The following is a 13,636-nucleotide window of genomic DNA, read 5'->3' on the forward strand; positions in this document are numbered from 1 at the left end:
GTGACAGTTTCTGCCTGGCTTTGTGTAACAAAGGCAACAATCTAATACTTTTAAGAAACAAAAGCAACAATAATGACCTGCACTTATTTTCATCAGTGTCCCATCTTTATGTTTCCACTAATAATAACTATTAACAATAAAAAATTATACCAAGATGGAGACAAGTGTCCCTCTCTGAGCTGAAAAAGAAAACCACAGAAAGAAAAAAATTCATAATTTCTCTGATAGTTATGAACTTGAGCCAGGACTGGTGTATGCATGCAGCACAGGTCTCACAAATTCATATTATCTTTCCTGGAAATCTAAAATGGGCCTATTCATTTTCAGCCCTAGTAGTTACATGAAAGCCTTCAGGACAGAACAACAGGCCTATGTGTGACAGCATGAAGCTTAAGCACATGTGGCAAACTGGCAGCTTCACCAAGGTGCTTGAATTATGAGCTGCTGGAGACATTAAACAAACTGATTTGGTTCTGCAAATCCATTTTTAAACATGTAAGATGACATAGAGGAAATAATGGGAGTGTAACACACTGCTACTATCTGTATGTTTACTTCATAAAAATATCTGTATTTGGATTCTTAATGGTTAGAAATTGTCAAACCAGCTTGATCTTCTGACTTAAGTTGTTTTCTATTGTCACTTCTTTTCCTCATATTTACTTGTGTAAGTTTATCTGCACACAAAAAAAAAAAAAAAAAAAAAATGAAATTATACTTTGACTATATAACTTGTATTTGAACCCTACCTTCAAAAATTGGAAAAAAGTAAGTCTGACATGAGTCTTATAAAAGCTGTGTAACTGTTAATGGTCTGGATGGTCAGAAGTCAAAGGAGCTCATTCAATCAGATGGATATGACCCGAGATCTGGAGTTATACGAGAAGTCTCTTTATGATTTCTAAATAGATTTATAGATGTTATTCTTTGGACAGTGGAGATCCACTACTGCCTTCACCACTGTAAAGCGTGTTCAGCAGATTGTAGCAGTATGTGTGTGTAATGTCTGTGTTTCAACTTAACTGAATATGACTCTGCCAAGGAAGAGGTGTGATGTTTCTAGAAAATTGTGTAACTCATGTGAAAGTAGGACAAAAAAAATGCTTCCATCCAAAATCCTGCTGTTTTATCTGTTCATACCTAAAATATGTGTTTGTATTTCCATTCCTTGAGGAGGGAACATGTTAGAAAAGATATCTTTTTCTGTCTCGTCCTTACCAGGCTTTGTGGATGTGGTCACTTCGCAGGATCTTGACAGGGACCCGCGTCTCCCCCAGAAACACATCCTGAGCCAGATTCTCATTGTTCCACAAATCAACTCTGCAAAGGTTGAGGATGAAAACTGAAACAACGCATTTCATCTATGAATATAAGGCATCAAACTACATCAGACCACATGTATGTCAAGTAAGACACAACATTTGTTGCCATGTGTGTGTGTGCGTGTGTGTGTGTTCAGCACAAACACATAACCACCCAATTCCAATATGGCAGAAGGGACCACATAAATTTCACTACTGAGTGGTGCTTACCTCCTTGGTGCATTAACGTCAATACAATACCCGTGCAATGACACCACCTCAAATCCAAACCTCAAAACCATGCATGAGTGTTTACCTTCGACTCTGTCTAGTCTTACCCAGTGAGCTATGAGTCCACTGTGATGGAAGCCCCACATATCCTTAACCAGAAACCAAGGCTCTCTATCAGTAGTCAGAACACACCAAATCCAAATTTACTTTTTTGTCCTCAAGTTGTTAAGAAATAATTTTTCTTCTGTCAAGACTACAGAGGGGGAACGAGAGAGAGAGAGAGGGAGAGAGAGAGAGAGAGGGAGAGAACATACAAATGAAAGAAAAAAAAACAACTCACTTGATCTCAAGTTTTTCAATGTCCTCCTCCTCCACTTGGAAATGAGACTTTTTAGAGTAGCTGCTGGAGCGTGTGACCTGTGGATGAACATGTCAAGGCTTACTTACTGGTGTACTTGTACAAATACTGTTTTATTTTATGCTTCTGATTCCACATAATTTAACAGCAATGTAACCAACAGAACATTTCAAACCCATGATGTGGTTCAACAACAAAATGTCTAGTTTCAGAATTTACCTCAAAGAAGAAGGTCTCTTCAAAATGAGGGTTGCTGGTTTTCTTCTTTACCTTTGTTTTCTTTTGGTCAGACCTGAGGAGAAACATTACAGAAACTCTCATACTCACATTTCAAAAACTATTTCAATGATAGTTCTTACATTCTGTTTTTAGTTCAGGATTACAGCCATAAATGTATAAAATTTGTTTTTTAATGATCTAGTGATCTAAACAAAGTTATTATCATCTGCTTTCTCAAGATTACAAATTGCAAATCATGCAGCTGCCTTAGCCTCAGTTTCCTTTAGCAACTACAGTTCGTGCGAATGGATCAGACATATCAAACTGATATAAGGTCTCCTCCACTGGCTCAGGCTGTTTTAACATTTTATTGTTAACATTTAAAGCACTACATGCTCTGCCCCTTGGTAACACTGCTGAGCTCATGACCCCGTAAATGCCAGGATGTGACTTAAAATCCTCAGATGTTAACTTCCTAATTGAGACAAGGTCCAGGTTGGGGCCATTAAGATTCTGTCTACAGAGCTTTGAAGATGAATTTAAACCTGGCTGTGGTTCAGACAGATCATACAAGATAACAATATTTTGCAAAGCAGTGTGATGTTTACCTACTGAATAAGTTTTGGGTAAAAAAATGATGGGCGTCGTTTTCCAGTTTAGTTTCAATTCTGCACATTTTCCTCTTTTTTGTCTTTTAATTTCTATTGTGGAAAAACTGCAAAATGTTTATAAGGATATTGGCAGGAGCCTTCATTTATAATATTTAGTATTATTAATGTGAAACCATCAAGTTAAAAGGAGCAAACAAGCTGATTCTACACTTGCAACATGCAAAGAAACCTTAGGAAACCTTAGCTTCCTGCGGTGTGTGTGCAGCATCCACAGAGTTACCTGGCAGGTCCAACAAGTGACACGGTGGCATAGGGGTCACAGTTCTGCCCACTGATCAAAGGCAGCTCCTGGCACTCTATTATCCTAGAGGAGGTCACAAAGAAATTAATACAATTATTCATTTTTTTATTATTGTTTTTGTATTTTTGTATTATTGTTTTTGACATTTTGACATTGTCAATTGTCATTGACATAATAATCATCACCATCATTATTATTATTATTATTAGTTAAACTAGGTTTTCATTTACATAGTTTCAGACCAGCAGCAGTGTGGTTGTCCATCCATGCTTTTATTTTTTCTACTTTGGAGTTGATCATCTTCAGAAAACTTTCAATACTTCAAGCAATTACAAACTGTCAGGCTTTAAAGTGGCCCAGACCTTGGGAGAAATTATCTTCATAAATGGTAAACAAATTCTTGTTGGTTCAACAGATGCCTCAGAGGAAATGCTATGGCTATTAACCCTCTATGGTCTGCATTATCACAGCAGTGAGTAAAAAAAGAGATTTCCTTAAAACAGGACACTTATGAATAATTTAAAAAGTTCAATTTTTTTTTTTACACTTAGGTCATTCTAGAGTCTACTTGTGAGGTACCACTGTACCAAGACTATTTCAGAAACAGCAGGTGTCTTAAAACACCAGCTTAACAGACATCTTTGACTAGACATATAATCATAAAAAGTTTTTATATTAATTTATTGTACCACTACAGAACAAGTCGCCAATCTCTGTTACTGATAGATGCAGTGTACATCAACCTCATCAAGTTTAGAAACAACTCAAGATGTTATGTAATAACCCATAAAAAGATGAGAATCTAATTTCAGGGCAGATCATAATCATCTCACTCTCTCTCTCTCTCACAAACACACACAAACAATTATGTTCAATGTATATAATACCTAAAGTTCACTAATTACTTTTTACCCAAATTAAAATTAGGCCTAACTCATGCATATAATATAAAACAACATTTTAAACAACACTAACACTGTTGATAAGTGTTATACTGTATAAAGCCAACAAATACATGTTTTGATGTCCTATTTAGATTCTGTAATTGTACAATGGTGACTCAGGACAAAGTGCTAATCTGAACCTAATCAATCAATCATCAGTTCTAATTATTGGGTGTAGCACTGATTCATGTATCATTGTGCTGTATTTTGTTGAAGAAGAAAAATAGTCATGATGCCTGAAAGCAGCATTGGACACAGAACAGAAGGCTAACATATTGGTATGAATTTGGTTTCAATTCGAAATAATTTTCTTTGTTTCATTTTTGTCTGGTTTATCAGTTCTCAGGTTTGCTTAATCTGGCATCAATTGTCAAGATCACAATTTAAAAATGCCACTGCTGCCAAGTCCTCAATTCTCAAAAAGACATGGAGGTGGAGAATAAAGCAGACTGTCACCAATATAAAACAGCTCTATGCACTGACACTATTACAGCCTCCATGTAGAAGGAGTGCTCTGCCCTCATGTTTGCCTCGTGTCACACGGGGACCACTGCTATTTTCACAGGTGTTTCAGGTGACAACAAACAGACACTGTCGGCACTCTAAACAGGATGTGGCTGCTAAGCAGGAGTCACCAGAGAATAAGAATGAATTCAGCCCAGCACTAAGTGATGCCAGAGGGAGAAGCCATGCAGAGCAAATGTCAGGATGTTTGTGTATCATCTTCCAGGGTGCCATGACGATATTCCCTATAGTTTCTCCTTTGCATCTCGTTCTTAAACTCATTCCCATCTCTGACCATCTCTGGTGACTAATCACACTGCAGCAGGGAGCCATGCAGACACAGATGACTGAAAGTGTGCACATATGGTGAAAGCTGACAGTGAGCAGTTACAGCTTAAGCAAACAATCTGAGTGACACAGTGAATGACGGCAGCAGAAAAACCACAGCGGTTGCAGTGTGAGAAGCGCAGGCTTCCTGCTCAGATGCCATCACTTCCTCCTCATTACCCTGCTCTTCAAGTATGAATGGGGGGTGCAAAACATCACACGTAAACAGCACCAGGTCTGACATACACAGACATATACTTCTACGCAAATGTGCTCCACCTGCTCTTTCAATGAGCGCTTTCTTTTGATCCCCCCATGTCGTTATCTGGTCACAGTTTGTGCTTGTTGCAGCTTTTTGATGTCAAATGCACAGCTGGGACGGAGAGGTGATCGATAAAGTAATACTGTGACACAAACTGAACCTAAAACAAATTGCTAAGAGGTAAGATTGCCAAGTGATATGATCTCATGAATGAGGACCACATTTTGATAACAGCTTTGATGGATTTCTGTTTTCTTTCTCACATATCTCTGTCAGAACTATTAATAGATGTTGGGACACAGCACAAATAGTGCATTTCTTATACTTTCCCAGACACATATAATACTATAAACACTGAGGAAATGTATACAGCTTAAAATAATTTAACTGGCTGTTCTTGCTGCAGCTTGGAGGAGAGTTTTTCAGTCATTGAGCTATCGTTGTTACTGCCTGTGAAAGAGTGCTACAATACACAGCTTGTTTGTTTTGGGAATAGTGTCGACAAAGTCTCCCTAACGTTTTAGTCTGTTCAGGACAGAGAGGTGTTGCATTTCCCTGTCAAGCCACACAACTTTTCGTGCATGATTCTGTGTTTTTTTTTTTTTATTCCTGACTGTCCCTTGTAATACTATGTTTCATTTAGCTGAGGCTTAACAATGGTCAATATTATGTCAAATTTTTCTCTTTGATTTCCTGTTTTTAATAAGTTATTTCAGGCTCAGTCTAGTTCTGTAGTTGGCTTACATGTGAATGAGGCCTATGCTTTCTAAGAGTGTTTGCGTACATGTAAGGCACATGTATATATATGTATACCTGATCATTTTATGTAAAGCAATTTGGCATAAACTTGTTTTGTTTTTGAAGTGCTGTATTAATAAACCTGAACACATCACTGTCAAGGATTTGATCTTTTTTCATTTGGTTCAATGCTAAAATTCTACCTCAATGTCCAGTTTTGCACAAACTTATCTAGTTTGCTAGTTTATCTACCACATTTGCCTGGCAACAGGGGAATCTTGGTACTCACCGGACTAGTAAGTGCTGACCTACTGAGCCGTTCTCTGTGATCACTTCATTCAATCGCATCTCAAGGTGAACCTTACCCTGTTGAAGATGAGGAGAGGAGAGTGACTTCTGAGAAGTTACAAATTATTCAAGTCATGAGATCTCACTCTTACATCAGGGCACAAGTCAATAGTTTCAAGCTGAATCCCAAGCTAACATGTGGGCTGTAAAACAAGATAAGTGTGGGCTGTAGTATGCGCTTGTGAGAAAATGACCAGATGCCAAATCCCTCAGCTCACCTAACCACTAAACCTAATTTATACTTTACTAATGGCATGCAAAAATACTTTCATTGTATTTTGTTTGAATGCAATGAAAATAATCTTTTTCTCTGGTGCTGGTCCTAGACCTGTGGCCCAGCTCCACCTCATGTTTCATGCAGTTTTAGGTTAATGGAGGTACCATGTGTTACTAGCTGCCACAACAGCTGTGAATTTTGTCATCATTCAAAAGGATCTTTACGGGGTCGGATGTGGTGAAGGCTGCCGGTCTTGCTTTCGGAAGTGTCAGAGAGTGAGAGAGAGATACAGAGCGAGAGAGTGAGCAACAGACAGAGCGAGAGAGAGAGAGAGAGAGAGAGAGACAGAGACAGAGACAGAGACAGAGACAGAGACAGAGACAGAGACAGAGACAGAGACAGAGAGAGAGAGATAAACAAAACGCCCACACACTTGCACTTCATCTCTGCAATTCAGCACTTAGCTGAGATGGTGAGCAGTTCTTTCTGATGCAAGAGAGGCCTTTAAGCCAATATAATTCTAACTACTTTGCAAGGATCTGGATGTGCAAATATTATCAGTAAATTAACACTCACATTACAAACCCCCATCCTCACTTTTGGGTAATTAATATGGTCAGAAAGATGGGGAGTGTTTGGCCTCCTATTGCAAATTTTTATTAACTGGGCTAGTTCACTAGACTATGAGTGAACACTGCTCACAGGATACATACACAGCTCCTGTTTGACTATAAAACCAAGCCAGAGAAGCAGTGCAATAACACCTCCATCACTCACTAATGTAACTCTACAGTTGAAAGTGTCTACTTGTGAGTGAATCAGTGTAGCAGTGCATACCCAGAATAGTCTGGCGTGGGCTAATAGCAGCTAGAGTCAATACGTTAGCTACAGCAGCACAGAAGTGGTAGTGTACTATAGTTTCACCCAAAGCAACCAGACCACAGAAACTATCTGATCAAATAGAACAACCCACACAAATGCACAATATGTGATACGAATTAGAACTGCACCCCTAAAGAAATTATCAATAAAATGCTGAAAGGGAAAAGAAAAGTCTCAAAACATAAAAAAGGGCACTGGACAAAAAAACGCCTGATGAGTCAAAACTGAACAGTAACTAAAGTATCGTAATCATAAGTGAGTGCTACAGCTGAAGGCCGACTACTCAAACCAGCTGAAGCCAATTTTACACAAAAGGTCTTTTAACTGCAAATGTATCTATCAAATAATTCATAGACACTGAGTGGCATTAGCTGTCAACATTGGAAACTTTACAGAGAGTATTGACTTCATCAGGATATTTCCTTTTGGGCTCAGGGCAGGTGACACACTGGTGGTATAAAACAATGACTGCCTGGATTTAGGCAGTATGCAAATTCTAAGTAACCATCTTGCATGCAGTCACAACAACAGACCAGTTACATTTGCATGATAATAAAAGACGAGAGAGAGCTGGTGACAAATACTTTTATCCAGACTTTTGAAACACCACGTCAAAGTGGCATAAATAATGATGATCGATAACACAAAACAATATTCACAGTGATGTGGGCTTCAAACCACCTGCTGTCCAAATCTCATCTTCCACAGTTTGTCATTATATTTTCATGGTTGCACAGAAATGGTTGTACTGCAATCCTGTTAGATATAGGATTCTTGTTAAAAAGTTAAGAAATCCCAAAAGTATTTTACTTCTTTCAGTTCTGCCCAAAACATTCAAAAGTCTTGCATATTGCATTTCGTTTTTCTGCAACCAGACTATGCTGACATGTTATTGCGTGTAGGCTGACAGCAGCGGGGTATCGCTGAACAGAGTCTCGGTTTAGTTTACGAAATATAAAAGCAAGACAGTTTGGACAGAGACTGTGAACCATATTTTGACATGGAAATGATCTTATCTGTATGCAAATTTCAGACCACATGCAAGTGGATTTCCTGTTTGTTATGTTGGGGTGCTGCAAGTTGTCAAAGCATGCATCCCCTCAGCCAGAGGTCAGTTATCTTACTATCGTTAACTTTAGTGTCAACTTCAAAGCACAAGCAACTGCAAGTCAAAACCAAAATGTTTTAAAATTATTATCAGGACGGCATTTGCCATAGATTAAGTGCTAAATTTGAACTTTTTCCTAGAAATTACCTGGACTTCCGAGTTAGGATCTACTGGCTGAAGGCTAAACCAGTGCTCCTTCCCACTGTATTTACACAGGTCATCCTTCCGGATTGACACCTTGCCTGAAAAGACAAACACGCGCATATTAAAATACAATTCATCCATTCAGATGAGAAAATATACCTCTGTAAGTGCCTTAATTAATGCTACTTACCAACAGGTAGCTCCCTTTGGAAAACACTCTTGGCATAAACATAAAAGGATAAACACTGAAATGGACGTGGGATTTCAAAGTAGAAGTCCTCTCCATAGAAAGGGCTGCAAATAAAAGGCAGAGGTTTTAATTACCAAACAAAGTTGCACCTTCTTTCTGTGTGTGAGAATATGTGTTGGTAGTATGTGCAATGTGTGATAAACTGTGATCAGATTAATTCCTAAACTTTCCACAGCCAAAGGTGTCATCTTCAAATTGCTTGATTTGCTTTGTCAGTCCAAATCTCAAAGATATTTCATAAACTTAACATATTCACACATTTATAAAGCTAAAACCAGCAAATTATTTATTATTATTATTACTATCATTATAATATTTTTTTAAATTTTATGATTGGACATTTTTGAGTGGAAAGAGGCTGGAATGATAAACAAATTTTAAAAAATAGTTGCCAATTAATTTTCTTTCCATCGAATAATCGATTAATTGGCTAATCATTGCAGATCTGAACATTTGTTATCTTATTTAATATTAATGCTACTATTGAAAAATACATACCACAGTCATTTTGTGTTTTTTAATGAGCACAATAATCTTACTCACTTTGCTTAATGGTCAACAAAGATAAAGATAAAGAATTGGGATCATTGGGTTTTTATACTTAACATGAGAAAAAAACATCACATTCTGAACAACAGGATGGCCATATTATCCAAGTTCTAACATAGACTTTCCATATTAGGCCTTGACTCCTTGCAAATAACCACAAGAGTGTGCAATGGCAAAGACCCTCTAGCAGGGCTAAAGTATTTTATCTCTGTATCCACCGGGTGTGCATATGTACTGCATGTGTAGCTTTTGAAACTGCCAGAACAAGACAGCGACTTATAGTAGCTGCTAACTGATAAACTAACGTGAGTGATGCAATCAGTATTAAATTGTTGTATAGCGTTGTTGCATGCTTCAAACATATACAGTCACTTTATACACTTTATAGTTGCCATCTCTTAAATCTCCTCACACGCATTTTTGCCATTTCACCTCTATACTGTGAAAACATCACTAAATTAAATTCCACAGGTAATGTACTGCTCTTGGGTTATAACAGTGATGTAATTACTGTAATACAAGGCTGTGTTTATGGCTCTAGAATATGTAGAATGTATGTAGTGCTCAAGCCTTAACATAATAATGTCATCATTTCTGAGCAAATCACAAACACAGGATTTGTTCGTTCACAGGGAAATGAACTGCCTGAGCAGAAGGTGGACAACACAGGGTGCCCTTATGACTCATCAGGGTTGAGGGAAATGTTCTTGCCATGTTGTAGGTTTAAATCTGTCACTTTTGCCAGCCATACTCTCTATAATCCTTTCTTGTAATTTCCTTCATATGCAATCACCAAATTAAGAGGGAAAATGAAAATAAAAACGTATCTACAAAGTGTCAAAAATATCTGTACACTAACATGAAAGAGGGCAGACTTTTAATTTTTTTTATCTAAGTGCTGAAAAGAGCCAGATCGTACCGCTAAAGGAAAAACCTAATGAGAAAAGCCTTTATTCTACTGGAAAGCTCAAACTTTGCACAGTCATGACATTGTCAACCAAGCAAGACAAATGAAAGCAAGGGTCCTTCTAGCAATAATAAATATCCATCCCTCTGCTATACCTACTAACACTGTGCTGGATGGAGTGGGGATAGTGGTTATCCTAGCATGCTGTGTAATAATTCTGCCATGTTCACCAAATCATATGTAAGAATTTGTCATCACTTAAAATATAGTTTAATACCTTTTTCACAGTCAAACTGGTTAAACGGTGATGGAAACCCACTCAGGATGATAAGGTTGTATGTGAATGTGTTTATCACTAATTATATTAAAATATTATGAAATATAGATTTATTGGCATTTATACTACATTTTAGTCACTACTTTCCAGCTGTAAATAACAGTAGTTCCTAGTATGCGTTAGAAAGTGAATTAAATTTGACACTTTCCCGTAAATGTCACACACCCAGACCGAAAACACACTCACATTCACACCTATGGGCAAATTTAGAGTTTCCAATCCACCTAACCTGTGGGTCTTTAGACTGTGGGACGAAACCTAAGCAACCAGAAGAAACCCATGGAAACATAGGAACATGAATACTCCAATCGCTGAACAGCATGGGCTACAATACTGTATAATCTAGCTGCACAGTGGTTAGCCTCTTGTGTTCAGCAGAGGACTGGCTGCCCTGTAGGAGCTGGCAAAAACACAGAGGGCCCAAGCATCTGTGCCACTCAGCCCTGCCAACATAGCTACCTCATGACCAAGACCGCGAGCAAGACAGCTTGATCTGACATAGCCGATTGTAGGTTAAGCACTACCTCGACGTACGTGCTGCCTGCAGATGGACCACCTGTCCCAAACAGACTGAGCAGTGCTCAGACAGTTGTACTGGATTAACTGTTCGTATGTTCTAATGAAACTGCAATCCCTGTCTTGAAATGATCTTACAAGTGATGTTAGGTGAGTTAAACTGACAGAGTTTGGAGTCTGATCTGTTTATTTGAAGGAAAAAAGTAAACTGGCATATAAACAACTTGGTGCATGCTTGCTTGGTATGTGTGTATACACAGCTAGTTTTTCAGGAAAAAAAAAAAAAAAAAAACATTCACAAGTCCCACTCAGGCATGTGTTTGCCTGTCTGGTGCTTATGGGTCATGTGCCTTCAATGAATTTTACTTCACAGTTCCATTTCATACGTGTTTAAAAACTGAATCAGGACCTGTTAGCTATCTCAGAAAACAGGCATATCTGTTTAAATTTCACTGCCAGTATTGAGGGAACCTGGTCTGAGAACCTAGCTTTTTAATCCTTGTACTGATGTTTCCCTCTACAATTTATGCATCTTGGATGGTGAAATAACTTTCGTGATACTTCTCGCACTGGGTTTGGCCAACACATCCAGTGTACACCCACACATACTCCTCAGCATCACATGGAACGGTGCACTTGTAACCTCCCTATTCTGTACACACTCAAACATACACCCACTATACTACCTTCCCTTCGGTTGTCAACCTAGCTTCTAAATAATGTGAGAATGCTAGGTAGAACCACTTGACCACAGCTGTTTGTACATGCCTGCTTTATCCTTGGGATTAGCTGCAATTAGAGCTTCCATACAACATTTAAACCATTAGAAACAGGAGCCCATACAACAAGCGTGAGTCAAACACCGTCATATAAACAGTGGGCCAAATCTGAGTGATTATTAAGACGTGCTGAACAGAGGCTAAGGTAGTTGAGAGTGACACAGAGAGAAAGACAGGGGAGAGCGTGGGAGGACACACTTCCTCAGAGACTATAAAATCCTTTTGACGGCACCGAAATCAGGAGAGAGAAAAAAAAAGAGCTGTTGTGAAATACCTAGAGAAGGCAGGCCCATGTTTACAGTGAGATGTGCAATGATGTAGATAGAAACCTAAGAGGTTTCCTGAATGCCAATGTCACACACCTTTCTCTGAACCTACTTGTGAGCATGTAACTATTGGTGAAATAGCTCATTTCAGTCACAATCAATTCCTGTTTCCCTGCTCAAATGGTACCACACACTTGTGCAGCTCTGAGACACGTATTGACACTTTGTAAGGTGTAATCAAATGACTGCATCTCAAACCGGATATTTTTCCCACGATAGGCTTACAACGAACAAAAAGGGTCCAGAGTTTAGTATAATTTCCTCAGCAGATTTTCCTCAGCAAGATATCTGAGTAAGCTGGGTCTTACATCCAGAAGAATATCTGCCCAGGTCAAATGCATTATTATATTATTACATGACTACATATCTGATTAGTATCACTTTACATTAATATTACTAGGGCTGAAACAAATAATTATGGGGTAAATGACCTCCCAGATTCCAACAGACAAAAACCAAAAGACAGATTATGAGTTGCACACCGGGAACCATACAAAAGTTTCATCATCAAGTTGAAAGATTTACTTAAGGCAGAAATTTAAAAATAAGACACTGCACCCAAAACCTCTGCCCATATCAACAGATGGATGTTTGGATTTCTTGTGTAGCCAACATTACTTCATGTAGATGAGGTGGGCAATGACTTGACATGATGAAACCCCAGACGCTTATGCACCGAGAGAGCACAACGTCCTTTTGAGGTATTTTTGGGATATCACTGTAAGTAGAGCTCTGACCAGTAAATAAACCCCCCCCCCCCCCCCCAAACTAATGATATGAACCTGTCACTTGTGTTGAATACACTAAGTATGACAATGTACCTTTTACACTATATTACTACTGGTAATTTCACACTTTCTACTACCTAATATACTATTATTCTACATTAGCAAGTGAGATTTCATATTCTGTTGTCATCTTTTTAACTGATCTTTATTTGTGACAGTACAGTTTACCAAATACTACCATCCTACCGATTTTAAGAAAGGTATAGAAAGCTCTCCTCATTAAGACTGAAACATTCATCTACAATAATATGTCAACATGTAAACACTGTAAACTAGAACAAGAAACCTAGTCCATGATCAACATCAGAGCAAAGAATAACACATCCAGATATGCTACATTCAAATAAAAATGTAGGCATTTCTTAAATCTGTCTAAACAAACAAGAACTTTTGCACATCCCTATTCTTCGTGTAATCCAGTAGCATCTCATATAACCAAAGTACACATCGTGTACCTTAATATTCATAAAATGTATTAATTATCCTGCTTACCTGACGCTTTTGTCAGACCCCTTGGTGCGGAACACCTCTTCCTGATCCAGACTTATGGTGCAAAAGGTACAGAGATCCCTTTGTCGATTTGGACCTGAGACTGGACCCAGGTTCTTAGCTTCACCTGCAGCACAAAGAGAAGAATATCTTCACTGTCTCAGCTGTTATCAAAATAACAATAGTCTTTCCTGAATTAA

At 38.3% G+C, this 13,636-nt stretch overlaps 1 protein-coding gene across 1 annotated transcript in view; it reads right to left on the reverse strand.

Moving 5' to 3' along the window:
* The window catches only part of rasa2 (RAS p21 protein activator 2), a 29,534-nt gene that overhangs the window by 12,642 nt on the left and 3,256 nt on the right, over window positions 1–13,636 (reverse strand). Inside the window, exons 2-9 of the mRNA XM_071497082.1 lie at window positions 13,440–13,563; window positions 8,686–8,789; window positions 8,499–8,593; window positions 6,086–6,162; window positions 3,001–3,084; window positions 2,110–2,182; window positions 1,873–1,949; window positions 1,219–1,320 (exon numbers count right to left, since the gene is read on the reverse strand). Coding sequence (XP_071353183.1) covers window positions 1,219–1,320; window positions 1,873–1,949; window positions 2,110–2,182; window positions 3,001–3,084; window positions 6,086–6,162; window positions 8,499–8,593; window positions 8,686–8,789; window positions 13,440–13,563 — 736 coding nt within the window. The remainder of the gene's footprint in view (window positions 1–1,218; window positions 1,321–1,872; window positions 1,950–2,109; window positions 2,183–3,000; window positions 3,085–6,085; window positions 6,163–8,498; window positions 8,594–8,685; window positions 8,790–13,439; window positions 13,564–13,636) is intronic.

The sequence above is a fragment of the Trachinotus anak genome, unplaced genomic scaffold (assembly GCF_046630095.1).
Source record: "Trachinotus anak isolate AG129_WGS33_773 ecotype Australia unplaced genomic scaffold, CSIRO_AGI_Tana_v1 ptg000014l, whole genome shotgun sequence".
Taxonomy (NCBI): domain Eukaryota; kingdom Metazoa; phylum Chordata; class Actinopteri; order Carangiformes; family Carangidae; genus Trachinotus; species Trachinotus anak.